The sequence below is a fragment of the Blennius ocellaris genome, assembly GCF_963422515.1.
Source record: "Blennius ocellaris genome assembly, chromosome: 19".
Lineage (NCBI taxonomy): Eukaryota > Metazoa > Chordata > Actinopteri > Blenniiformes > Blenniidae > Blennius > Blennius ocellaris.
Window position 1 is genome coordinate 11,672,198 of NC_137668.1, and position 27,377 is coordinate 11,699,574.

General features: G+C 43.6%; 1 protein-coding gene across 1 annotated transcript in view; it reads left to right on the forward strand.

The window, feature by feature from the left end:
* pola1 (polymerase (DNA directed), alpha 1) overlaps positions 1 to 27,025 on the forward strand; it is a gene marked incomplete at its 5' end in the record, with an annotated part of 63,120 nt that extends 36,095 nt beyond the window's left edge. The window contains 3 exons of the mRNA XM_080515296.1: positions 6,983 to 7,099; positions 14,439 to 14,535; positions 25,957 to 27,025. Of these exons, the coding sequence (XP_080371422.1) occupies positions 6,983 to 7,099; positions 14,439 to 14,535; positions 25,957 to 26,093 (351 nt within the window). The 3' untranslated portion in view covers positions 26,094 to 27,025. The remainder of the gene's footprint in view (positions 1 to 6,982; positions 7,100 to 14,438; positions 14,536 to 25,956) is intronic.
* Between the last annotated feature and the right edge of the window lie 352 nt (positions 27,026 to 27,377).

The following is a 27,377-nucleotide window of genomic DNA, read 5'->3' on the forward strand; positions in this document are numbered from 1 at the left end:
GGTGGAGCTTTTGAAAACTGTCCAACTCTGCAGAGAGTCACCGGTAATAGCGATCCTACTTTGTTGACTGTCTACATCGTTTTCAAAATGTTGCCGTGTAAACGTGAAACTTTTTTGAAATGAAAACGAAAATACAGTGTAAATATGTTGTTATTATTTAAAAAAACATTTTTATAACTCCAGAAATTGAATGTTGTTGTTTTAGCTTGCAATACAATACAAACTACCTCAGTGAGTGTCCTCTGGACTAAATGTTCACTCAGCCATGATTCTTTTAATTACATCTGGTATTTATACTGCAGTAATACCATTTTGTTATATCTCCATTTTAATGTCTTTTTTTTTTTTTTTTTTTTTTTTGTGCTTGACAAGTAACGAATATACAGTTTTATCTTTGGGGAAACACGAGCCAAATATATTGACCTCTTCCTTTATAAGATATAGTTACTTTCCTTCATGTTGGCGCTGCATATGCATATACACGTAGGTGCAGTATGTACACGGCGAGGAATTCCTTCTGTGGATGTGGCAGTTGTCAGTGTGCTCAGCCTGCAGCCGAGGAATGAATCAGCCAGGATGCCTCTGTTGTCTTTATAGAGGAGTCTCTCTCTCCCTCTCTCTCTCTCTCTCTCTCTCTCTCTCTCTCTCTCTCTCTCTCTCTCTCTCTCTCTCTCTCTCTCTCCCTCTCCTTCTTTCTCTCCCCCTTGGCAGCTTCCAACACCTTGGTCTTGAGTGAGTGGAATGCACTGTCTGTAAATGTGTGTGTGTGTGTGTGGTGGTGGTGGTTGGGGGGTGGGGGGTGGAGGTGGGAGTGGGGGGGGGGGGGGGGGGGGGGGGGGGGGGGGGGGTACTAACTCTCCCACAGTGCTGAACAGAAATCAATTAGTGTGGTGAATGTGTGGGGAGCGAGTCCCCCTCAGCCCCTTTGTCACGATGTGTGAAACAGCTGCTACCACTGAATACTTACATGTCACACAGCAACGCACGCACACACACACACACACACACACACACACACACACACACACACACACACACACACACACACACACACACCTCTGTCGGCTGAACAGTAGTGGACACAGCACACACAGCGGGGCAATGAAGAGGGGTAATATTGTGTAATTAAGGATTCCTTTCAGGCCGAGGGAGAGTTCAAATAGAGCTGTTTGTCTGGCCAGATAAAGTGAAAGCTCTGCACCCGTGTGTGTGTGTGTGTGTGTGTGTGTGTGTGTGTGTGTGTGTGTGTGTGTGTGTGTGTGTGTGTGTGTGTGTGTGTGTGTGTGTGTGTGTGTGTGTGTGTGTGTGTGTGTGTGTGTGTGTGTGTGTGTGTGTGTGTGTGTGTGTGTGTGTGTGTGTGTGTGTGTGTGTGTGTGTGTTGGATGTACGTACATGTGTGTTGCCATCTTGAGACGGGATCACAGAGACATTAATCATTAGTGAAATTACCTCCTGCCCCCCGAACACACCACTCTCATCCCCACGATTATCAATAAACCAGCACCCTGAGAATGGGCAAACACTTCTTCACCACACACACACACACACACACACACACACACACACACACACACACACACACACACACACACACACACACACACACACACACACACAGTCATCCTTCGCTCCTCTCATCCCGCTGTCTTTGGCAAAATGAGAGATTTGCTTGTTTCCTGAACCACCCAATTCTTCTTTTTCCTCTTTTTTTTTTTTTTACCCCTCCCATCTAACCACCGTTGCCATGGCATTTAACAAATTATTGCAATTACCCTCGTCATGCGGGTCGCCCCTGGAAACGGGCTGAGGGGCAAGAGAAGAAAGGGGGAGGGAGAGAGAGAAAGGGTGAATGAAGACCAGAAAAGGTGATAATCCTGTTTTGAACAAAAGGTCAAATTGTTGAATAGAGACGCTTTGATTAAGCGGAGGAGGTACAAAGTGGAACCATTTGAGCTTTTTTTCAGTGTGTGTGTGTGTGAGTGTGTGTTTGTGTGTGTTTCCATGTGTGTGTGTAGTAGTAGTAGACCGATTTTTAGATCTGTTCCCTGTGGAGCTGGGATTGTTGACTGCTTATACACACAAACTGGTCTGAGATCTGTCTGGTTTTTTAGTGGGGGGGCCATATCACAGATCACTTTTAGCTATAGAGTCAACTATGATTGGTAAATATTTAAGTATTCTATATCTTTGGATTACTTTGTTGTATAAAAAGTGCTGTATAAGTAAAAGTTGATTGATAAGTAAAAAATAAAAAAAAAGAGTGTGGCATCATTCAAATAGTGTACAACAACTAACTTTATACTGAACTAATTTTTAGTTAAAGTAATTTACACAAGACTGGCCTATAACGGGACTTGCATAGGTATATTTTAATTACATATCTGAAATAAGAATCAATCAATAAAGTCAAGTCTGGTAATTACTTTAATTTGACAGTAGAACCCATAAGTGGTTTATGAAGAATACATTTTTTTTTTCCCGCCATAAAAGTAGAATGTTGTAACTTTTTATGCTGCTGGTCATGTGTTTGTCAAAAATCACTGTTTAACACCTTATGAACACACGCTACTTCTCACAGTGAGGTACGTTGGCCCAGAAGGGTCACCGCCGTGCAAAAGCCCTGAAAGAAGTGAGCAAACGTTACATACTGGTGTTGAACACTTGGTCATGAATCATCCAGTCACTGGATTTCACTTCTCGGACTTTATTGTCACATTTTCAGGCATTATCTTCTAACGGGGATTTTCTTTGTCCTCATCCACAAACAGAATAAGACATGAAGTAGATGCACTTTGAAGAGAGGCCAACATGTCTCCTGCAATAGAACCTCAACGAAACGTGCACGAGTAATGTCCAATATGCTTCCATTCGAGCTGGATCAATACTTGTGGCACGATGTATTGATTTTGTTCACCTTACGTGTTTTGTCACAGTCCGAGAACATGTGTATCAGGTGAATAAATAAATAATGACCATAAATATCAATGTGTTGATATATCTGTGTTTGCCCTGTGAAGGACCGATGACCTGTTCTGGATCACATGGACTTAATACCACACTTTTTTCAGCCAATATTTGTAATAATGGTAAAACAAATACATATTTTCTTATTTGTTTTGTTAATATGCGGTTGCAGTTTTTTGGATTGCCGCGACGCTTGAAAGTAGGCAGTGCTGTGATTTTAGAGACGTAATATTTATTGTTTGATGTTTGCTTGCAAGGCTCTAATAGTGACACTATAATTTCGGTATTAATTACTTTTTTTTTTTTTGCATCATCCAAAAGTTTAGAAAAACTAACAGCTTGACGATGTTGGAAAGAATGCACAATCTTCTAGTCTTCATCCTTTCTTTAATGAGTCTTTATTGTTATTGTATTCATGTGACAGTATTAAAAGGACTTTCAAGTCAGTGCAAACTATTTTATGCTGAATAAAAAAAATTTTTTTTTTGCTATTTGACACAAGAAAATAGTTTTTCTTTTTAAACTCTTGAGGGACAGAAGCCTGATCACTAGTCCAGCGTGCCTGTTTTCTTTGTATGACTTTAATGATTAACCGATTTTAAAGTGACAGAATTAAGAATTTCTAATTATTAAAGTAGTTGTTTCACTACGGATCTGCCGTTTTACCAATGTCTTCAATATCCCCAGCTGCCATTTCACTGGTAAAGATGTCCCTGGAGGTTCAGTGGGAAAAAGTGCATCAGTGCTTGAAGTCTCAGATCTTGTGTAACAGATCGGACAGGATTTGGAGGAGATGAAATTGTTTAAAAAAAAAAGAGAGCGAGAGAGAGAAAATGAGCAGACAAAGAAGAGGAAGCAGAGGGAGGGTATATTTCGTGGTGGGCCCTGTCGTGGCCTGGTCTTGCCTCTGTTTGGTTAAATTACGTGGAACTCATTTGACGTCTGCATTCAGTGTGTCAGGTATCCACTGCTATAATTATGCAATTATAAGCCTTTATTGTCTCACGTCCACTGTACACCCCCACCCCGCCGCACTCGCTCTGGCAAAATGCCTCAATTAGATGCTGGTTTTTCTTTTTTTTCCTTTTTCTTTATTTTTTCTCCTATCTTGCCTCTCTCTGCTCATGTGCTTCTTGTTTTTCGTCTTTCCACTGTGGCTCACAGGTCAACTGCACTTAATCTTACCCTAATCTGTATTTATCTTCTACATGTGGGGCTTGCGGGGATAGGTTTGGGGTCAAAGGAGCAGAGCAGAAGAGCATTGTGGGTAGCGCTTCCTCTGTTGAACCTCCCCGGGCTTTGATGTGTGCGTGAATTCGTTTCCTTAACATGTGTGAATGATGGCCGATTACTGTTTGGAGTTGAAAGGCGGGGAAAACACCCAACGATACTTGCACGCTCCTTATCGCGAGCATTCCTTGTCTTGTTGCATATCTTAATCGGAGGCAGTGAGCCTGGCTCATTTCTCATGATACTGAACTGTCTGCACCACAGCAGCAGAGGTGTGAGGGTAATTAGCCCTGGAGCAGGGGTGTGTGGGGAAAGCTGTGAAGTCTGGGACTTTCTAATTGATTTGGGGCATGTGTGTGTGTGTGTGTGTGTGTGTGTGTTTGGTTTTCATTTAAAGGAGATTTCTGAGCTCTGTGTGTGTGTGAGAGACTGGGGAGGCTACAAACATCAGAGACTTGCCATTCTTTTAAACACAACTCCTACAGTGAGAATATTGTAAATAGTGTGCACATCAGTGCAGTTTTCCACGTGAAGTAAATAGCACGATTTACCATGATTAGTGTAAATCTGCGAAAAAGGTCACATTACTGCATTTTAGAGTCGAGCCTGAAGATATAGAAATGAATTGAATGCCAATCGTGCAACAAACGCGCCAATGCAGTCTAAAGTGACCAAAAAACATGAACCGTTAGTTATAATTTGACTCTTTGTTTCATAGTTCATTCCTGTGGGTTCCTGATAGTTGTGTGTACATTACACTGAAGATTTGAAAAGTCAAAGGCATTTTTTTTTTCTTCCCATTTTTAGTCCCAGAAGTGTGGTGTAACAGGTATGATTACTCGGTATTTACTACTTTTTCAAAGATAATATAACAACAACGTTGGTTCTTATTAGTCTGAAGTTCTGAAACATGCAAAGCAGTAAGCAATTAATTGGTCATTTGGTCAAAATTTCTCTCAGAAATCCACCGGGGGATAGGAGATCGATATATCTGCCAGAAAGTGGCAAAAGTAAAAAAAAAAAAAAGGGCAAACACAAAAATATCCATCAAAATGGTTAAATTGTTCTTCAATCTTTCATCGTTGTCGTTGACACGTCTTTGTCCAACTTCAGGTTGTAGGTATGGCGATTCCAGCGTGAGCAGTGTGACACCCTGGACGGGTTACCCGCTCACACACACACACACACACACTGGGATCAACTTGTAATCACCAGATACCCTGCCAGACTCTAAAGTATGGGAGGCAACCAGAGTACCAGGAACAATTCCCCGCACGCACACAGAGATAAAGATGCTACCAACCGGTCGACATTTTGTTTTTGCATCCTAATGTGAAGTTTTTCCTTCGCCAAATTACCTTTTTCCAGAGTCATCTTTTTAAGGACTCGGATGCTGCAGAAAGGCATTACTGTAATGAGCCTCGGTTAGGTTGGGTTGGCTCCTGCCACGTCGGGGGTTTTGAAGGTTACCTTTGCAAAGGTTTTTTTTTTTATACAGGAAAAAAACTGCTAAATTAATTTTGTTTTTTTTCGAAAAAATCGAAGCTCTGCATGCCTGTATGTAAGCGGGGGTGTGGCGAGAGAGAGAGAGGGGGAGAGAGAGAGAGAGAGAGAGACAGGTGCAGTGGTAGAGAAGGGGTTTATTAGGATTGAATGGAAGGGAGGATGGAGGGAGAAGGAGCAAAAGGCGTTCATGGCGGTGGGTCTGACGCTCTGTCATTAGTTGGGCATTAACCCCCTCCTCTTTAAAACTCCCCCTCAGTAATGACAGGACATAAGAAGCGGTGGGGGGGGGGGTAGGAGGAGGAGGAGGGGTGTGGAAGAACACGGGGAGATTGAGAGGGTTAGACCACAGCACCTGCCCAGGGTCACTGCCTCACCCCAGGGGGTCCTAACTACTGTCGTTTTGGCTGTCCACCACTGTGCCAGCCTGACAGAGCGAGACCCCGACACCCAGCGGCTGCGGGATACGTTAAAACGTAAAGAGAGAGTCCTGTGAAGTCAAATGTAAACCTCGCTTCTCTTCTGCGTAGTTCTTTTTTTTATTTTTATTTCTTTCTTTTTTTTTTTTTCATTTTACAAACCCTCCTTTTTATTCTTTCTCAGGAGTACTTTTCTTGTCAGATTGCTGTGCAGAATTAGAGTGGCTAAATGGAAGCAACAATTTTCAGCAAAATTTCCTCATTACCAGAAACTGTTTTTAAAGTGCCTAGTGGCAACAAAGTTTTTATTTTTTTCTTCTTTTTTTTTTTTTTGTCAATTGTTAAGAACACCTTTATCGACAAAATAAACAGCGACATGAACACAGTTTATAAATGAGTAATCACACGAGGTAGGAAAAGGCTGCTGCCAAAGTAATGCGAGGCCCTCTCTGTTTATGTTTGTGATGAAAACACAACTTATTCGGGTCTGTTTTTGATTTATTTACATCAAGGATCCTTTTTAACAGGAAAAGGGTAGAAATTAAAGTAATTTCAAAGGAATCTGGCAGTAATGGACAGTCCTGGGGTTTTATAGACGCTTGTAAGTATGTGGATAGAAATTAAGAGAATGTTGCGGAGCGGAGTTTGAAACTTAGTTTTCGGACTTTATTGCTTCACGTTGTGTTTTTATTTCCAAGTGCTGACAGAAAAAAGTCTTAATTTGTCTGGTTTTGTCTTCTCGACAATCGAAAATCGAAAGGCGTTAAATTGATGGTCCCACAAAGCTGCTTTGAAAAGCAAAAAAAGCAGCTTCAGCAGACATTTAAAAGGTGGTTAAAGTAAAAGCGATCTTGTGTGCGTCTCAGGGCTGGTTGGTGTGTGAAGACCAGGCTTGTCAGAACAGGACCAGACGTTTGCCCATCGCCTTCTCCCGGTATGGACCCATCTGCCCCGCCTGCACCAGGGCAACGCTCAGACCCGAGGTAATGTACCCGGCTCACATACACACCTCTCGTCTTCACCTGTGCTGTTTCGGATTGACTGAGGAAAGGCTGGGTTTATGTCGTCTGAACAGATGTTATGGCTGATTGGTTCAGGTAGCGCTCGCTCTGAGCGGCTATATGTGAATGGCCACACTGGCATGTGTTGCTGTGATCTGTATGTGTTTTCCAGGTGATGGTGCTATGGAGCCGCGCTCTCCCTACTCGCCTTCCCTGTACATCTCTGCTCATTAGCGTCACATTGCATCACGTATACAATCTGATCACGCTGATCTCACCTTTGTCTTCCGCCTCCCGTGTGACTAGGAGTCCGTGTGGGTGCCTGTGCCCCCAAACCCCCCCCCCCCCCCTGTGTTTTTGGATGGCACTAAGAGCTGGATGGTAGTTTAGCCATTAAAAGCATCTGTCTGTCTCGCTCTAGTAGCCGCCTTATGAACACTTTGTTAGTTTGACCACTGGATTTAAAAGAAACACTCTCCCTTTCAATTTGAGCATGACGGTTCAATCTACTTTTTGTCCTCTCTTTCTCCGTCCCGATTCTCACTATTCCTGTCTCAACCCTTGCGTTAACTCTCCTGTCAATTTTTTTTTTTTTTTTTGTTATCTCACGCGCTCTGCTCCTATCTGTCCCCCTTCTGGCTGCTTTGCTGTGTCTGCCTCTGTGGCGACAGGTTGTAAACCAGAAGGCCAATTTCTGCTGTCACTGTAGCCACTTAGGCGGCCATTGCTGTGCCTGAGGGCCATGGCACTTTAAACTGCAGGCTGAATAAAACATTTAACTCTCTGTGCTCGCTCATGCACCCTTTCTCTGCCCTAAAAACTCGAGCTTGTCTTCACTTTTGACTCCCCAGTCGTTGAGTGGCTCGCTGAGACACGGACAGTGATGACATAAGATGTAAACAGTAATATGTACGGCTCCATTCGATAATTAGGAGCCAATCCCTTCAGATCACAGGGGTTCGTGTCAAACAAAATGCATAACTGTGGACATTACGAAGTGCCCTGATCATAAACTGAACACCCGATTCACACGTGTGGCTCACACATGCATTTTGGACATCAGTGTGAGTTTCTGCAGTTCAATAATACGTGTCACCAGTTTATATTGCATATTAATAAAATGATGCATCTTATTACGCAGAATAATTGCAATGAAATCGGAGAAATCTTCCATATACGTCTGCTGTGGCAGCACCTTCGAAGGTTATGCAGCTTTAAGTTGAGAAAAAGAATAAATATTATACAATATTGTGTCCCTAGATTTGCCTCACTCGTGATTAGCTGCATCTTTTTAAATCTGAGATGCAAGGTATTAATGGGCATCTGTAAATTGTAGATTCAGAAAAAGAAATACCCTGCTTTACACTCTCACTTGCTAAAACTGATCTGCACTCTTACCCAGCGGGTAAAACTTTGTAAAAATATACAGTTGTTGGTAACTTGTTTCTTTTGTACCATTTTGATTTCCTGGTTCAAAATATGTCAATGTGCTCTTCACATTTGGGTTCCTTTCTAATTTTGTTTTTTTTAGCTTTTCACCAGTGGAGTGGTGACAAGGCAACAAAATCTTACACTTGTTTTTATCATACAAATGCCAGATATAACAATGCAATAGACGAGGGAAACATTAGATCAGGGATAATCAACTTACCCAAAGGCAATTTGCAAGTGAGATAAAGGGCCAACTTGTGGCTTTGTGTTGATCACGCAAACAATTTTGCCATCTGTTTTATAATTTATTGTGCAGTTTCACATTCACCCCCAACAAATTGTTGAAGCACTTCTTGAAAAAATACAATACATTCGGGTCCAGTCATGAATTGAATACAGATATCAGTATCTGGGGGCTTTTCAATTTCAAATTTTTGATTCCCAAAGAATGATTGCATTGAATTGTGCTTTATTTAACACTTCAACACAGGATGACTCTAAGTGCACCTGATATAAAGTTCTTTTCATTTCCCGACGCACTGATTTTACTGCAGCGACCCAATAGCGCTCCCTGACTTTTATCTTGGTATCAATTGAAATGAAACGGCGAGACTTTGCCGAAACGTGGCGAGAGCCACAGAACGTGTCTGGCTCCAGCTGAGAGTTTGTTTACTGTAATAAAGTTGGAACGTTCAAGTCGATTCCTCATCTTGGCGGGACGCTTTACTCCCGATGCACCAAACGCATCGAGGCAACAAGCGGCGAAGGGACAGCAGACGTGATTTCAAGCCACGCGGATGGAAAATTTGAGCGTCTTGCAATATTTGTTTTGCATATCGCCCGGGTCTTGGGTATCTAAACCTGTCGCTGCAGGCTCATACACCCGAGGTATCATTGAAGGTTTTCTTGGTTTTCTACTTAATTGCAGGCCAGAGGGTGAGTATCGCTGTGTTAGATGTTACAATAGAAAAATTTCATTGGAAGTGTTTTCATTTCCGCTTGAACACTGAATCCCCAGCCTCTAAATTAGTTGAGTTTTAGCTTCTTTTATTGCTTTTTGCAGATGGTGTGCACACCCTTGCAGTACAGCAGGTATTTTCCACACTGAAGTGCCCTCCAGCAATACATTTAAACCTGCCCCCCCCTCCCTCTTACATATTTCCACACAGGGATCCCTCTTTGATTCCTAGTAGGCTTACATTGACTTTTCAGTATTAGGTAACACGAGTCTGAATCACGCCTGTGGATGGAGATTAATCACACTAAGCATATTTAATTGATGCTTATTATGCAAAGCAGTCAAGAGGCCATTCATGGCTGTTGGGAGCTCGTCGTCGACTGACTGCCTCAGAGAAATGAAGAATCCACCAGTGTCCTTTTTAGTAGGTTGTCTAAAAAAAAAAAAAAAATTCTGTAATGTAATTTTTGTTTATTCTGAAGCCTCAGTGGGATTCGTGTGCATCCAGCCAGACTCGGCCGGCTGGATCTCTCTGGCTGCGTTCCCTCTCCGCTTTCCGTCTGCCAGCATCATCGTGGATTGTCAGGCTAATATCAGCAGCAGCCAGAAAGACAATCAGGGATTCGTCTTTGTGTGTTCTACACTAAAAGCACTTGTTTGTGCCAGAGCGTCTGTGAGGGAGCATCTTGTTTGTGACTCTACGCTCCCGTCCCTCCGTTGCGTCTCGGCACATTTACCGTCACTGTGGGAGCTGCTTCTCCTCTCCTCTGCTTCCCCATTCTGTCTCTCCCCGACTCTGTTTCGTTCTCTTTCTCTCTCTCTCTCTCTCTCTCCCTCTCGCTCTCCCTCTGGACACAGATTCAGAGCGTGATCTGATCTCCATGTAATGGGAGAGTAATAGGCACTCTGCCTTGATTGGTTGGTAATTTGGGGGAGTTATGCACAGGTGCAATTTGTAATATTTTCAGTAAATTAAATTTCTTTCTCTTCCTCTCTTCCCTGCTCTCAATCTCTCTCACTATCTCTCTCTCTCTCTCTCTCCCTTGCTCACCCTCCACAGCGCTTAACTCAAATAGGGTTTTCTTTCTCACCATGCCTCAAATCTCTGCCCCGACTTTCCTTTTCTTTCCCTTCTTTATTCACTGCTTTCTTCTATTCTTTTCATTTTCTTTCTCTTCCCTCCCTCTTTAGCTCTTCCACTCATTCTCTCTTTGCTTGCTTTTTCTCTCCTCCTCCTCCTCCTCCCCTCACCCTCCCTTTCTGTCTGTCTGTCTCTCTCTCTCTCTCTCTCTCTCTCTCTCTCTCTCTCTCTCTTTCTCCCCTCGTTTTATTGATGTACGCTCAGGCGCCCATTAGAGCTCCCTTTTTCCCTCTAGTGGAAATTGCAGCATGTTAATTTTCACACAAATTACGGCAATAGCAGGTATCTCTATTTGATACATTATAGCGGGAGCAATCAGAGATAATTGAGTGCCTTTCAGAGGGAGACGGCTGCATTCACTGCCGGCTCAAAGCTGCCCCATTATCGCCTAATCGCTCTTTAAACACTGAATTTTGCCGAACAAAAATTCTTGTCATAATTTTGCTTAAGTGTATTTGGAAATCACAGTCCTTTGAGCGAGGATAATTGAAATCAAATCCCTTTCACTGGAGCTGACATTTCTACATTTCCCCCCAATTGAAATTAATTTCAAAAATTGAGCATGAATATCTTCAAATAGCAGGCAATTATGCCTTTCAATGGGGAGAAATTACCGGTGCTGAATCGTTGGAGGCTTGCGGGCGAGAGCACCAGTTAAATGCCTTTGTTTCCCGCCGTGTTTGCCTAGTAAAGATTTACATATATTGACTCATTATGGTGTCTTGTGAAGCTGATCGGCGTGACTACCACAACCGGCAATAACGCTCATCGCATCTAAAAAGCTCAAGAGTTTTAAAGCCTTGTGGCCTCACAGCTGAGGGAAAATGTATGTTTGTTTCTCTCCATCTCCCTCCCTTTCCTCACTCCCTCTCTCTTTCTGCAGCTGCAGTTGGGCGAGGGGCTCGGATATTGTCACTTTAGTATTTACAACCCGTGTTTGTCGCAAAGCTGGAGATGAGCATGGAGGGAAAGTGTGCTGCGGCGAGGCCCCGTCCGTGTCACCGCTGTTGTTTCCTTCCAAAACGCCTCCATTTCTCACACTTTGTTGAGGTCTTTGGACGTTTTTTTCACCCACAATAGAAACGGGCCTGTGCTTTTGTTTCTGTTGGGGATCCTGCACAGTGCATGCGTCCGTACACACACACACACACACACACACACACAGGAGTATTGTCTGACTGGCTACCTTTTCATTAACTGCTTCACTCGTGTACTTGAGCGACAGTATAGTGCGCTAAAGTTCTTTGGAGGTCGGACGTGCGTGCTTCTGTGCACGTGTGCGTGTCACCTCGACGATAGAGACAGGTGTTTTTAAGACTGAGGAAGTCCTGAGTGCTTGTTTTATTGTGTGAGCCATCTCAGACTGTTGCTGTGTGATTTGGATCAATTTGTATGATTTAGCCTCCTTTTTTTTTTTTTTTTTTTTTTCTTACTTTCGCCTTTATTCTCTACATCCTGTCTCCGCTGTCTCTTTCTTCTCCCTCATGTATACGCACATTTCCAGTCTATTCCTATTCCTCTTGGCATGACTGTTTTGCGTGTGTGTGTGTATGTGTGTGTGTGTGTGTCGAGGTGGGAGGTGAGGAGGGGGTAGGCAGTCAGGGATGAGGGAGGCAAAGGAGCAAGGGGTACGGGGTGGGGGCTGGGGGGGTCCAACACTCCCGGGAGAGAGGCAATTTCACAGCTGGTTTGCTCCTTAGGCAGTCAGGCTGAAAATGCTGCAGATTTGTGGAGCAAATTGAAATGGTGTCAGTGCAGGAACAAAGCGCCGAGCTGAATGACGAGGTAGGGGTGTGTGTGTGTTTGTGCGAGTCCGTGTGTGTGTGTGGGGGGGGGGGGGGAGTTAGGCGGGGTTGAGGGGCTCCAAATTCAATAACAATCCTGTAACATTTAAGCCACGCCTTTCTGACACCTGTCAGTCAATCAGTGCGTTCCAAATGGACCCGCCCACAATCAGCATTACATTGTTTGCACGTCAGTGCGCGCGCACGCGCGCTCACTCGCGCGTCGTGTGTTTTATTTTTCAAGAGGGAGAAATAGTGCGCCGTGTTTGCGCCGGCCGAGCTTGTTCAACCTTGGCAACCGTAACCGAGGCTCCATTATGGGATATGCATGGTTTGGTTGTTGACTAAGGCAGTGCATCAACGGTCAACAGCTGTGCGTGCCATGTGGGCAACCATAGAGAACCATTAAACTCTCTCTCACACACACACACACACACACACACACACACACACACACACACACACACACACACACACACGCTCCCTCGCTCACTTTCACACATCCCACAGTTTGCATTTAGCTGCATTAGATACTCTCGCCAATTGATTATGCCACAGCAGTAAAAACTGAAATTACAATTACGCGCATTGCCGATTGGCAGGTATAATGGGCACACACAAACTCACTTTACACACACACACACGCAGGAATTGTCGGGTTTCTTCCTGGTGGTAATAATAAAGCACTCGGCACACACCTGATGGCAGTGTGGGGTCGGGGCTTAGCGTGCCCTCTGCGGCGTAGCAGGGAAATGACGAGCCAATAACTGCAATTAAACATGCAGTATAATGGCTAATCAAATTGACAGCCTCGGCTGTTCGCATGCCTCTCTCACAATGGCTTATCACAACAAACTATTATGAGGGAGGGTATTTCAGGCCTGATCCCCTCTTTTCTTTCTCTCTCTCTCTCTCTCTCTCTCTCTCTCTCTCTCTCTCTCTCTCTCTCTCTCTCTCTCTCTCTCTCTCTCTCTCTCTCACTGTCTCTGATCCGTCTCTCTCTTCTTCCTGCATCTTTACCATCTCTCTTCTCTTCTTTCATTTTTTTTTCCCTCCGCCTCCCACCTCTCTGTCTCGCTCATCCTCTCTCTCTCTCTCCCTCGAGCAGGCTGTCGTGTGGCTCCACTTAATTGCAGTGGAGATTAACAAAGCAAGCAAATTAGTTTTCTTGCTGTACTGTGTCACACAGAGGAAGGGAGATGTTTTCAGGGAGGTTCCAGTCGTTCGAGCTGGGTGTAGATTCTCCCCCGCAAAATCGCACTCGACACGTCGGTCTCTCAGACTTTTTAATCGGGTTCAGTGCAAGAGCCAGTTTTATTTAAGAAATTAGCAGTGAAGGAAGTTTTTGGGCAATGTGCTGATTCTGCGTGCTCGTTTTTGATGTGAATAATTGATATAAATTGTTGTTTAGAAAGGGTTATTGTCAACACCCACACTACCGTCATTACCGAAAACAGTGTTCGCAAAAATAACCATTGTTTGCAAGTTAGCCGAGTCAAGAGTGGGCAGGACAGGTTTTTGTATATTGTGTACTGTGCACTTGAATAATAGGTGCAATACTTTCAAATGCCATAAAAACATCCTTTTTTGTGGGCTCATTTACTGAAAGAGTGAAGACTTGTATATTGGCTAGCGAGCCGAAGAACTCTCTAATCGAAGCTGGATCAGCGCAATGGTGACTTTTTCAAAACGATGTCTATTTACATGGAAACGGTAGAAATGCGGAAAATTGTTCAGTTGTGTCTCGTGTAGCCACGAGCTGCTGAAACCACTTGCACTTGTGCAGAGAGAACAAGACACTATGAACATTGACAATAGCGAGTCGACAGACATTCTTATGGGCCCTAACCTCATTACGGGTGATTATAAAACTACCAAGTCCCAGGAGAACACGGCCTTGGGGCCAAACGTCATGTGTTGTTGGATGTCAGTCACACAGCAGAGAGTTTGCTGTGATATTGACCGTGTGTCTGTGTGTGTGTGTGTTTTTTTTTTTCCTCTCTGCAGTACTCGGAGAAGGCCCTCTACAACCAGCTCTGCTTCTACAGGTTTATCTTTGACTGGGATCATGCAGTGGCCAAAGTTCTGCAGTCGGATGAGAAAAGTAAGATCTTAACTCAACATATGTGTTGGTTTTAAAAAGCAAATTCTGTAATTTTTCCGACCAGAGGCACTTTTATTCCCCTCCCAAGTTTTGTATTCATTCGTACAACCAGGCCTGGCTTTGTACATGTTCCCTTATTTTCTTGATTTCCTTTCTTCTGTTTTTGTTCCTCTGCTTATTCTGCCCCTCAGAGCTGAAATCAAGTTAGCGGATCCGCCGTCGGACTTTGAATTTTAATGTCCCGGCAATTCTCTCTCACAAATACACATACAACATAGCATTAGCAATCAATGCCTCAACATAAACCTTTTACCCAGGCTGCACTTAAAATATTCACCAATGATGTGGCACACAACGCGCGCGCACACACACACACACGTGTAGCGGCGCGGGCATTGGATATGGGGAGGGGGGTTAAGGACATTCAGCTCCTCGAGTCGACAGCCCTAATTTAGGAGACGGATTCAATCACACACACATACAGAATGCAAAACGCTCCAATCACTGGAAGAAAGAAGGAAAGGACCCTCCATCGCTCTCCCTCTACCCCTACCCTCACTGTCCATCTCTACCTCTTTCTCTCCTTTGCTCACTCTCTCTTTCCTCTCTCTCTCTCTCTCTCTCTCTCTCTCTCTCTCCCTCTCCCTCTCTTGGACAGGCACTCGTTTGGCTGTGTTGATTGAAAACAGGTTTTAGATTTGGGGAAATGATAGGGGGAGTAATGGGCGCGCTGACGAAAGGATAGCCCTTCTCCTATAATGGGACATGGAGCGTATATTTCCCCCCTTGGACTCAAATAGATGCTACTCCAGCGATCTGGGCGCACTCAGTAGGCGTCCGCCACGAGGCCTCTTTTACCCATAGTTCCCCCTGATTGATGTCACTTGATTAGAAAGGGCCGCTGGGCCGGGGTGATTTATTTATTTGATTAGATATGGATGTATGTATGTTATTTATATATGTCGGTCTGAATGTTGTGAGTCGGTGCACTCGGACCCGAGCAGAGCAGGGAAACAGTGAGACAGCAGAGTTAAATACAACGTGTAATCAACAGATGACCACTCAGGGGGATGGAGTGAGGGGCTCTTATTTCTGTCTTTGCCCAGATTGCCCAGATGCAAGAAATCATCGCCAATCAATTCTCGACTTTCCTCCTTTCTTTATGTTAACATACATGTCTTACTGGGTTCCGGCGGTTTTTCTATACCAGTCAATAGATTCTCCATCCTGTGGTGGAGAGACGTGCTCACACGTCGATTTACATATAAAATACTTAAATTAACAGACTGTTGTAACCTCAAAGCAGCGACTTTTGTGTTGGTTGCCTTGCTAAAATGCTCTGGACACTATTTCTATCCACACATACGCTAAGAAGAAATGATCTCATCTCGTTTTCAGAGTGTGATGTATTCCGTCCTCGGGAGCTTCAGAGGTGGAGCTCAATGGCGTCAAGGGATGCCTTTTCATAACATATATACTTTTGGGATTAAATATTGAGAAGAAAACATTATGAAAGAAATAAGTGGAGGGTAAAACCATTAATAAGTCAAATCACACATTAGAACAATATCGATTGTGAGTAATAGGGAAATGGTTATTAAAATAAGCTTGAGTTTAAAACCATAAATATGAAAGTTACAACTTTCCAAATTGAAGAATCTAGTTGTATGAGAAGAGCTATTTATTGTCTATTAATCCGAACAGCTTTCCACAATAACTTGTTTCATTTAACAATGGCATTCAGCTTAAAGGTACTTCAGTACTTGTTGAGGAACAAAGAAGTACTTTATTTGGACAAATTAAATAAATTGATCAAATAAATAAAATGCCTGATCACCCTTCAGAAATTTCACGTCTCAGTAATTAGCTTGAAAGCCATCGGCTTGTTATCCATAATCACATGTACATAACCCGCTTTTCGGTTTCATTCATACAGCCGTGAATGAGCTGAAAATGTATTATTGTGATTACAGCAATCTGTTATTAATTTCATCCCTGGAGAGATAAAAATCAACTACACAAGATTAAAAATGTGTGTTAATGTCACATTAAACAACTTTTGGAATGGAAACACATTTTTAGGTTCCTATGTTTTATCTGATCACGAGTACAAGAAACATCAATTAACAAAACAGCTCTTGGATATAATAAAAAGAATAAAGTCGGTGTTTATGTGGAAGCTGAATAGTGTACGGAGTGCTGTGGAGTTATTAGTTGTAAAGCTACAAAATCAGTCCCATGAACACTGACTCCTGTACGGGACATTGGTCTTAACGGTGACCAGGATGCTTTGAACTTCTGGATAGGTCAACTTTCAAGGAATGGTTGGGGGCCTTTTATTTTGAAATGCATATTGACGATCCCCTCATTCACTTGACAAACGTGGTCAATTTAACCCATTTGTACTAAAGCTTTCCTCCTTTGCAGCATTCCCCCAAACACTGATCTGAGAGCAGTCATCAGCTCACACAAGAGCCTTGAATAGCAGAGATATTAATTTAGCAAGCATTTAACTTTAAGGCCTCTGAATGGTCAAAAGTTTCTTCAGCAATTGTTGGTCTGACCCACGAGCCCATGTCTCGGCGCCGATATGTTTACTCGTTGGTTAACTTCGTCAAACCTGGAGATGGAAGGACATCCCTGTTTTCGCTCAGCTGCCCATCCTTTGAATCGCCGTCCTCAAATGCAAGTCCCCTTCTCCTTGCTTCATCCCTATGAATCTGTTTTTAGCGGCAGAATATGTGACTGCAGCCTGTCTGTAAGACGCGCCACTGTTCTGCAAGCAGTATTGTTCAGCACCGCCCAGCACTCTGCAGAGTTAACAATCACAACCAGTCTCCTTTGACTTGACAGAGCCGCAGTGACAGCCACAGAAATGGTCAAAGCTAGCTGCATGCCTTGTTGCTTATAGTGAGCAATCGTTAGACGGAACATATGAAATATGCAGCTAGAGTTTACAAACACAGCGGGGAGGAAAGCGCTTCTCGGGCAGGCTGCGCCGGCCGTGTAAATGTTGACCTGGTGTGACTGAACCGTGTTAGAAATTCACAGCAAAATTTAAAAATGTCATTTAGAAATACTGGGATGTTAAGAGCAGCTGTGAGTTCACTGTTGTTATTTGTGTTGTCGTATATCTAAACACAAGCTGGTCTTACCAGTACGAGTAAAACCTCGTGACAAGGATTCCTCATTATAGCAGCTGTTTGGACTTGAAAAGGTAAAATATGGAGGATGTCAGCTTTTCCACGTATGTGCACTGGGTGGCAGTAGTGAGTCCTTGTTGCACAACATCAGCAATTCTTTGTTAGCAGAACCTTCAGCATGTGTCAAATTCCCTTTTTTGGCTGGAGTAACTTCTTTTCTTGGACTGAATGCAGGAACGATGGTAGGATTACTTATTCACCATCTAGTGGCACAATGTGGTATTACAAGTAGGGATTAGTCCACTAAACAATAATTTGCTTGTTTGCACCAGAAATATCAGTCAGGTCAACCAATTGTTTGTATGCATGTGCAAGTCTGCTCAACTGGCCTGTATATTCATCGAGAAGTTAGCGTGTCGTATGAGTGAGAAAATATAATTGCATATTTTCACCCCACCGATACAATATGCTTTAATACACGGTGCGATATTGAATTTGTTCATTTTTTTGGCTTGTCAACTCGTCTTGTTTAGATTTTCGCAGCATTGCCAGGAACATCCGAAAATCATCAGGCTGATAGTGCTGTGGCTACCTTACTATCTTGTATTTTCACTGGATAAATATATACTTTGTGACAAACCAACGTCTCAAAGTGATTAATACCCAACTCACACATGCCACTGTTTTCCTCAACGTGAAGAAGATACGCATATACACACTCATGCTGCTATAAAATATAGGTTTAAGGTGTTATCTCTCAGTCCTGGGGCAGTAATACCCCACATTACTGCATTACACACCCAGGGGCCGCGCTGCTTAGATTACAGGGAGGAGACATACTATCCTATACACCCAACTCTACTCTCTGTGCGTAGACTGCGATCTCTCTGGGAGGGTTTGCATATAGACGTGTGCTGATTTATGAGCTCTGTTTGTGCAACTTTGCAACTTAATGTTGTGTCTTGCTTGTGATGATTATAGAGAATGCAAACTGCCTGAGCTGCAACTTGCAGAGCTTTTCTTTTTTTGTCATTGTGGCTGCTTGAAATGCATGTTTGAACTGCCAAGAATCTTAAACTGATATCTAAAGCTTATGACACATCATAAGCCTTAAATCACGTACCATTGTACTCCGCTGTGAACTGACCTCATGAGAGCATCCTTTTGTGTTGCATGTATTTAATACTGCAAGGAGACTTAAAAAAAAAAGGTTCTATAGATTGAGAATAATCAACATTTCACAAAGGGTGGTGATTATGAAGTCAGATCACGACGTGTAACTTTGAACTGCGTTTCTCCTTGTTGATATCCAGTCATCCGCCAAGGCCCACGCAACATTTAACCACAGCACAACAATACACAACAATAATTTTTGGATATGTTATTTCATCGTTCTGACTTTGTGTTCCTGCTCCTACTAATCCTTCTTTGCGCAGTCTGGTGGACAGACATGTCATGTTTTTTCAGGTCTAATAGCATAGCAAAAATTACTAAAAAGGGACATGCACAAATAATTTGCACTCATTCAAACTACGAGTAATTACAAAATAAAATGCGATATCTGTCATAATAATCTCAATTATGAATCTTTCCACTCAGCCTTTGATTTTTCAAATGAACTGTTTGCCCTCTGGCTAATGTTAGTCGCCTTCTTAATTCACTAAAAGTAGATATCAATTCTCAGTTTTTTAAATGTTTAACTATGTGGTCCCTGAAGTTTATTAAATGTTATTTAGTAATTATCTTGTATGTTATATATATATATATATATATATATATATATACATGGAGACTTGCACTCCCCTCAGTTTGTACTGTGGGATCTGGCACTAAGATTTTAGTAGCAGATTCTTGAGTCCTGTCATGTCGCGAGGTGAAGTGAGGCCTCCATCAATGAGAGCTGTCGCTAACTCACAGCTTTACTTAGACTCTATTTACCCAACAGCTATTCAAGCTATAAAAAATTTATCCTCAAGCATTTTCCAAAAGTTCTATTATCCCCTATTTATTCAGAAACTATGTTGGCGCATTCTCAAAAGGTCCCACCTTGGGAGCCGTTTTCAAAAGGTCGCATTTCCAGTGGCTCCAAGCACCGTTGCCATGCCAGCAACATAACAATCCTAACTCCTTTAGTGTGCGCGAGGTTTGTGCGAACGTGTTTCATCGGCATGGCGAGGAAAGTCGGCGCAGCCATTTAAATTCGAGAGTTGATACCAGGTCAGAACATCGGTCTTACCGTGTCATCAAAACACCTTTATATTGTGTGTAGTTGTCAATGGAAATACAGAGAGAACCAAGGAGCGAGTAGATTGTGTTGACGCACATCATCATAAGACGGTGCTGCACTGGTGAGACAGATGAGGACTCTTCTGCTGCTCGGTGACTTGATCTTTGTTTAACGTTGAAGGCATCATATCGCTCTGTGGTTCCAGCCTGGGTCGGTCGTCACCGCCAAAGTTGTTGATTGCAGAATGATTGGATCAGTTTAAGTGTGAAAACAGTTCAAGGTCCGCAAGTCAGAGCGTCGTACTTTACGTAGCCTCGGCTGCAAAGGGGAGCTAATGGGGTCTCACTGAACTGTTTGTCCCTCGTCACTCTACGGATTGGAGGAGAAAAAGATAACAGACTGCTGCTCACAGAAACCTTCCAACTGGGAGTCGAGCGCTGATGGCTTGAGCTAACGGTGCTAGCCGCCGTCCCACCCTGCTGCATCCCGATGATGCTCCAGAGCGACGGTCACTAACGGGCTGAGATTGACGTCACTGAGATCCTGCAGCACAGAAGTTAACAGTTAATGTTGTAAATGAGAAGCGTAGGAAGAAAGAGAAAAACAGCCGGGTGAGATGGAGAAAGTTGAGGAAAAATCGAGGCCGAATACCACTCAAAAAAAAAAAAAATTGTTTACGGTGCAATCCAGCATTTGGTTCATAATAAACAGTCATTGCTGTTCATACTTCCAGCTGGGAGCATTAAACCCATGTCTCATTTCCTCAGAAACCGTCACACTTGCTGAATTTGTCAATGTAAAACTATTATGAGACTAAACTTATGCATTCAAATCAGAAGTGACATCACAGAAAAATAACGAGGAACAAGTTCACGGGCAGCGAGACGTCTCTTGTTGACTTTATTGATAAGCTGATTATCGATTTCACCAACCGTTTTTGACAGCTTCAGCTTTGAACGGCAGCTCGCCGTGTTCATTCACATGAATCTCTCATCACAGACGTCGGGAGGTTCGCTAAGAAAGTCATTCAGGAGCTTAGACGGTTCTCCAGGAGCAAATGTTTGACCTGCAGGCAGATGTGGTCCTGAAAGGTCAGTTTGTGCGAAGCGAGGTTTTTTAACTTTCTGTCTCCAGGTGATCCCCGAGACCCCGAGGGTGTGTTTTATTGTTCTGAGGTCCGGCACAGTTTTCACATTTTATTCATTTACTCCTGTTTTGATAATCAGCCCGACTTTTATTTAGTAAACGAGAGAGCGTTTATATCAGCAGCCGTACATGTATTTTGCAGTTCCATTTGATCTGAAGCGTTGATTACATCCAGATGTTGATAAAGTGTGAACAATGGCAAAGATCTGCCTCAAATACTTTTAATGGTAAACACCAGAAACCACCAGCTTTGCAAGTCGTGATTTGAATTCCCTTTCCTGCTGTGCCAAGTGCTGCATACCAAATCTACAGGCTTTTCGCACCTGATAACCGCTTACAGCACCAATACACAACCATGGCGCTTGTTCCATTATTGGCATTTATTGAAAGAAACGCACATTATCGGCTTCGTCCTGCCGGCGTTTGCGTCTCCTGTTGTTTACCGAAGGAAAACACATGACATGCGTGGCTACAATACCCGTCGTGTCACACAGTTTTGATTATATCTTTGAAAGCATGTGTCCTTCGTCTATTGTGAAGTCTTGAGCGTGAACGTTTACGGGCGTGCGGAATGTATACGTAACGCGGCACATTAAAGAGAAATCGCTTCACACAGGAGTTGCGAGCGAACGCAGAATGTAATTTGATCAGCGTGTTTGTGTGTGCGTGCAGATTTGCAAGCTATCTACATGTACGTTGCATTTTTGTGCCTGATTGCTGCGACTGAGTAAAACATGGAGGTAATTTCATCCGCTGCAGGAGATCTCTAATAGATTACACACATACGCACACTCTCTCTTCACCACACACACACACACACTATGGGGAGACAAAAAAAAAAAAAGAAGAACAAGCATGCTGTCCGTTCTTTAGCTGGGAACATCCCGTATCAATGACTTTCAAATCATTTCATGTCACTTTCCTTCTCTCCGTCTGTGCTGCTCTCCCTTTTTTTCTTCCTCCTCATCTCCGTCCTCCCTTGTTTCCTCTTGTCTGTTGCCTTTCCCTCCCCTCCATCAGCCCCATCCCCTCCCCTCCAGGTCTCAGTCTTGAGTGTGGGCAGTATGATTGCGTGTGTGAGCAATAATGTAATTTTGCCGCATTGATAAAATATAAATTGTCCTTGAGCGGCGCTTTTGTAATGATCCATTTACAGACAGCTTCCCTACCACCTCTCAGAGCTCTGCATTTGGTCCTCTGCTACCCTCCCACTCTTCCTCCAATCTCTCTCTCTCTCTCTCTCCATCTTCTTTCTCTTCTCCTCCTTCCCTCTCTTTCCCCCTCATTTTCTTCCCTCTCTCTCTCGCTCTCTCTCTCTCTCCCTCTTCGCTGCTCCCCTCCCTTTCTCCGGCAATACAAAGCGGGGTGGCAAAATCCGCGGGTGCGATTGTCAAATCAATTATTCATTCTGTGCAATTACACTCACACAAAGAAGTTTCCCTGTGCTCCGAGTGGTGATTAAATTAACTGCTATTCCAGCTGCCCGTCGCCACCAGCCTAATAGAATATTCATGGAGGCGGCCGACGGAATGGCCGATCTCCATTAACTTCATCATGCTCACTTAATTACAGGCTTGTTATTGTATTTACACCTAGTTAGAGCGTGCAGAGCCCCGATCTACTCGTGCCCAGCACCGCCAGCGTGTGCGCGAGTGTGTGACAACACCTAGTTAGAGCAGATATAACCTCTGATACACTCCCCGTGCACGTGCGCGCGCACGCGCCATCCTCGGAAAGATGGCGCCGCGGCCAACAGACGTTCCGTCCCGGCGTGGCCAATCGGGAACAAAGTTTTCCGAGCTCCCCAGATGTCCACGTCGCTTTTGTTCTCCCTCGTTTTCTCCCCCCCCCCCCCCCTCCGCCGTCGCGTTCTGGCCTTCTCCTGGCGACGCCGTCTCCCCTCTCTCTCTCTCTCTCTCTCTTCCCTCCATCCGCCTCATGCTCACTCTTTAGGGGGGGAGGCTATTTATTTGAACGGCACTCCCCACTGTGCTCCAACTTGCGGCGAGGTCTCTCCCTCCTTCCTTTCCTCTCTGTGACTCTTAAATCATTCTTTTATCTGTTCGCCACACAGTGATTGAGGTGGAAAAGAGAAAGGAGCGAGGGAGAGGAGAGGAGGGGCAGAATTATTTTCTCCTACCTTTCAGAAATGATGACATGATTGCTTTCGCTTGATCATGCACCCCCCCCACCCACTACCCACCACCCACCCAATGCTGCAGATAAATAGACTAGTCTCTTCCTCCCTGCCTCTGCCCCCCCCCCCCCCCCCCCCCCCCCCCCGGTTTCTCCCCTCTCCTCACTAACATGAGGATTATCTGGTAATAGTTTCTGCCGCTGTTTAAGTCATCCACACCATCTTCTACGTCTGCATGTTTGTCACACGCGTGTTTTTTTTTTTTTTTTTTTAGTGATTGAGTTGCTTTTCCAGTGTTTAACTACGTGTGCGTGTGCATCTTCCTGTTGATCTCTGTGTACCTAACCTTTGTTCCCTTGGGCAGTTGGCTGGTATTTATCCAGCAGCCACTAATGTAAGAGGCAGGAAGGACTGGACAGGGGGATTGGACTGTGGACGTGACAGATGGACAAAATTGTTTGCGATTTTTATTTTTTTTAATTTTTTTTCTAAACACACGCAAGAATACAACTCACTCCCCGCAAACAATTTTTTGTTTTCAATTTATGCTTTTCATTTTGAGAAAAAAACAACCCAACCGTTGCCCTTCCATTAGTTTTGATCCAAATCTCTGTTTAAACAACAAATTGATTAGTCAACAATGTTCCACTAATCACTCAATGATTCAGTCATTTATCAAAGAAAAAAGCCCAATCCTTATCTAATTGTCCTTGCACACACACACACACACACACACACACACACACACACACACACACACACACACACACACACACACACACACACACACACACACACAGGGGATAGGAGACGTTGATGTAGAGCCTGCCACGATGAACATTTCCCCTTATTTGTTCTTCTGCTAATTATTTTCTGCGTTGTTTGATCTAGGATGTGCTGATAGCGTTATGACAACTTTACACGGTGAACGAATCATCGCCGCTCTCACCACTGAACCATTTGAAAAGTTCGAAATAATTTCCACAAGTACACCACGGGAAGGAAAAAAAAAACTGCAATTTTGATACCGACCATATTTTATAGTTGATTTATTGATCCTAATCAGACACTGGTGGGACTATGGCTTCTGCACACGTTTTTTTTATTATTTTTTTATTATTTTTATTCCTCTATGCCAAAAATATAATGTTAATCTACTCAGTTAGTGTTTTCAGAGGAATATTTCTAGACTTTAAAGTTGGTTTACAACACATTTATGTTAAATTTACATATGATTAAATATTTGTAAAAGAATATACCAAACTAAATTAGAAACTTTTTACAATTTGTAGTTTCAGAAGAAAGCAAACTGGATTAATTCCTCTCTGGATATCTGTGGCAATCTGCTATTTATTACTTCTGTCCTACTATATAATGTAGTACATGCTAATTTAAGTGACCTAAATGTGACTCGCTTAAGTTATTAGGTATATTTTTGAAATGCTCCACTCATTTTATCTAGTATTTTTTTTTTTATATATATATAGTTTATTATATTTTCAAGTTAATTGCATCAATTAGGTGAATCAGCAGGAAGGTAAACAATACAACATTCTCATTGTTTGACAGGATTTATTTTACAATTATCAGTTTGAAACCAGGGAGAAACACAGAAGTTGCTAAATATCACTCAAATGTCTTCTCCAAAATAGAAGCTATTTGCGAATCTGACGACGACGAGAAAAGCCGAGGACATTCCTGCATTGTTACGACGGACTACAGTTTAATTTCAAACAAGATATCCTCTTCTCAAATTAAAAATAAAAACTGCATCCACTGTTCAGAGTCTGTTTTGTTTTGGGGGTTTTTTCCCATGTTGAACTACCCAAAGTTCACCTGTGGGTCTGTTGCTAACTTTAGTGCGAGTCGAGCTTTTACTTCAGTTTTCACCAGACTTCTGTTCATCGACTCTTAATTTGTAGCTGAAATTTGCCAACGTGTCTCCCACTGGCGTCTGAGGTATTTGTTATGCTAAAGGAGGCTTTGTTATTTAAAATGTTGTTGAACAAGTGACTAAAAAGCAGTGGATGTTGCACTTTTTTAAAAATTTTATTTCCAGGACATAGAGACACGGTCGACTGTCGGTATGAAGGAGAGCAAACCGATGCTGTAAAATCCGACAAAACCAAACCACGTCTCTCCGCTCTGCTGCTCCCGCACGACTCCCTGTTATCGCCGGTGTAGCTCGCCGCACACTTTTGTTCTGATAGTGTGTCATTACTTGGTTTCATGATACTTCATCTGCACTCGACGCTCGGGTCTAATATTGTAAAGATTCGGCCGCAGTGGCAAAACCAGACAGTCGTCTCACAGTCTTCTCCCCGGCCTTATTACAGCCCACCTGAAGAGATAACAGGGACAAGACATTGACTTCATGCTCTCATTGGACTTTAGTATTGATCCTATGATCGTGTGTGTGTGTGTGTGTGTGTGTGTGTGTGTGTGTGTGTGTGTGTGTGTGTGTGTGTGTGTGTGTGTGTGTGTGTGTGTGTGTGTGTGTGTGTGTGTGTGTGTGTGTGTGTGTGTGTGTGTGTGTGTGTGTGTGTGTGAGCGCCATCGACCCATCAGTCCAATTCTCCGTGATCGTCCTCCCACTCACAAACCGATCGCATTGCTTGCAGATAGCTTTGGATCTGTTCGCTCTGAAGTGTTTATGAGCAACAAGACAGGATCCCCCCCGCTCCTCTTCCAGCGACACTCAGAAGGTCGTCGAGAGATACGTGCACCGCGCACGCCACTGATGACTCTTCTTCCCTTTCGTCCTGCAGCCCGTGTTAACTGGATGACCAAGCAGAAGGAGGTGTACCGGAGGCTCAAGGAGGTGCCCGACAGGGCCCTGGCCACCAGCGGCTACTCGGAGGTGAACCTGGCCAAGCTCTTCCAGGCTTTCTCCTCCATCAAGTAAACCCAGTCTGACCCGCCCCGCGTCGGTTGTCACTGTTTATGCTTTACAAATACAACAAGATTGGCCATATTTTTTTGGCGTTGGCCTCTTCACCCTAACGTCGTCTTCTGTGGAGGTAATGGGCCTTGTTCTAAGGCTGAAAACCCAATTACACCTTCACCTTTTACAGTTTCTTCACCACGGAAACATGCACACACATGCACTCGAGACTTGACCTCATCACCCGGCCTCTGTGTCGTAAAGGGGAGTAGCAATCATACCTAAATGACAGTCTATTGTTGTGCGCGGAGGCCAGCTGGGCACAGATGTGTGTAAAAATGACTTTCTCCTTCAAGCAGCCGGTCCACTCCGAAAGCCGCTAATTAGCCAATGATAGTGACCCCGGCCACTAAGACCACTGGACGCCTGCAGCGATCGGACACTTGTTCTGATTACCACCATTCATCTCCCGTGTGTGTGTGTGTGCGCGCGCGTGTGTGTGTGTGTGTGTGTGTGCACGAGTGAGAGATCAGTGGATGAAAGAAAGGAGTAAGGAGGATGCAGGGAGTGACGGGGTGATGGAGGCCACACGCGCTGCTCCCTCGCTCTTTTGTCCCGGTATCGAACAGCTGATCTCCTTCTCCTCTACTGCCTCTGTTTAACTGATGTCATTTTTCAACCCGTTTCACTCCCCGTGTTGTCCCCCCCCCCATCCCTCTTTCTGTGCAAATTGTTTTAAAGTATGTAATTTTCGACGTGTCTGAGCTTGTATCTCTGCAGGATTTATTCCACTATTTCTCCTCTCTGTGTAATGACCACAATATTTTCCTGTAGAGTATTTTGATATTGATGAGAGCATTTTTTTTTAATACTGAAACCTCAATAAAATAAGTGGTTAAGAAGTAAATTGTGTCATATATGGTATTGTTTGAGTGGATGGATGGATGGATGGATGAGGTCATACTCAAATGAGTTTTCTCCATTTCCCCTCAGTACATCTCACAGAGAATCCAAAAAGCAATGGGCTGTTCTTGTTGCACACGTATTGAGAACGACTATGAAGATTTGATCACAACTTTTTCTTTTGAAGGCTTCCATCATCAGGTGAAGTTTGTTGGGTTTTTTTGCGAGTAGATTTCACGGCAGCTTTTATGCAAAAGAGACACCAAATACTGACGGGCTCGTCTTTTTTTTGTTGTTTTTTTTTAAATCTACAATCTCAACAGATTTCCCGCAAAGGTGCCGTTTCATTCAGAACCTGGTGAGTTTGCAGTTTCGGGAAACTCGAGGGTGATGTAACTCCAG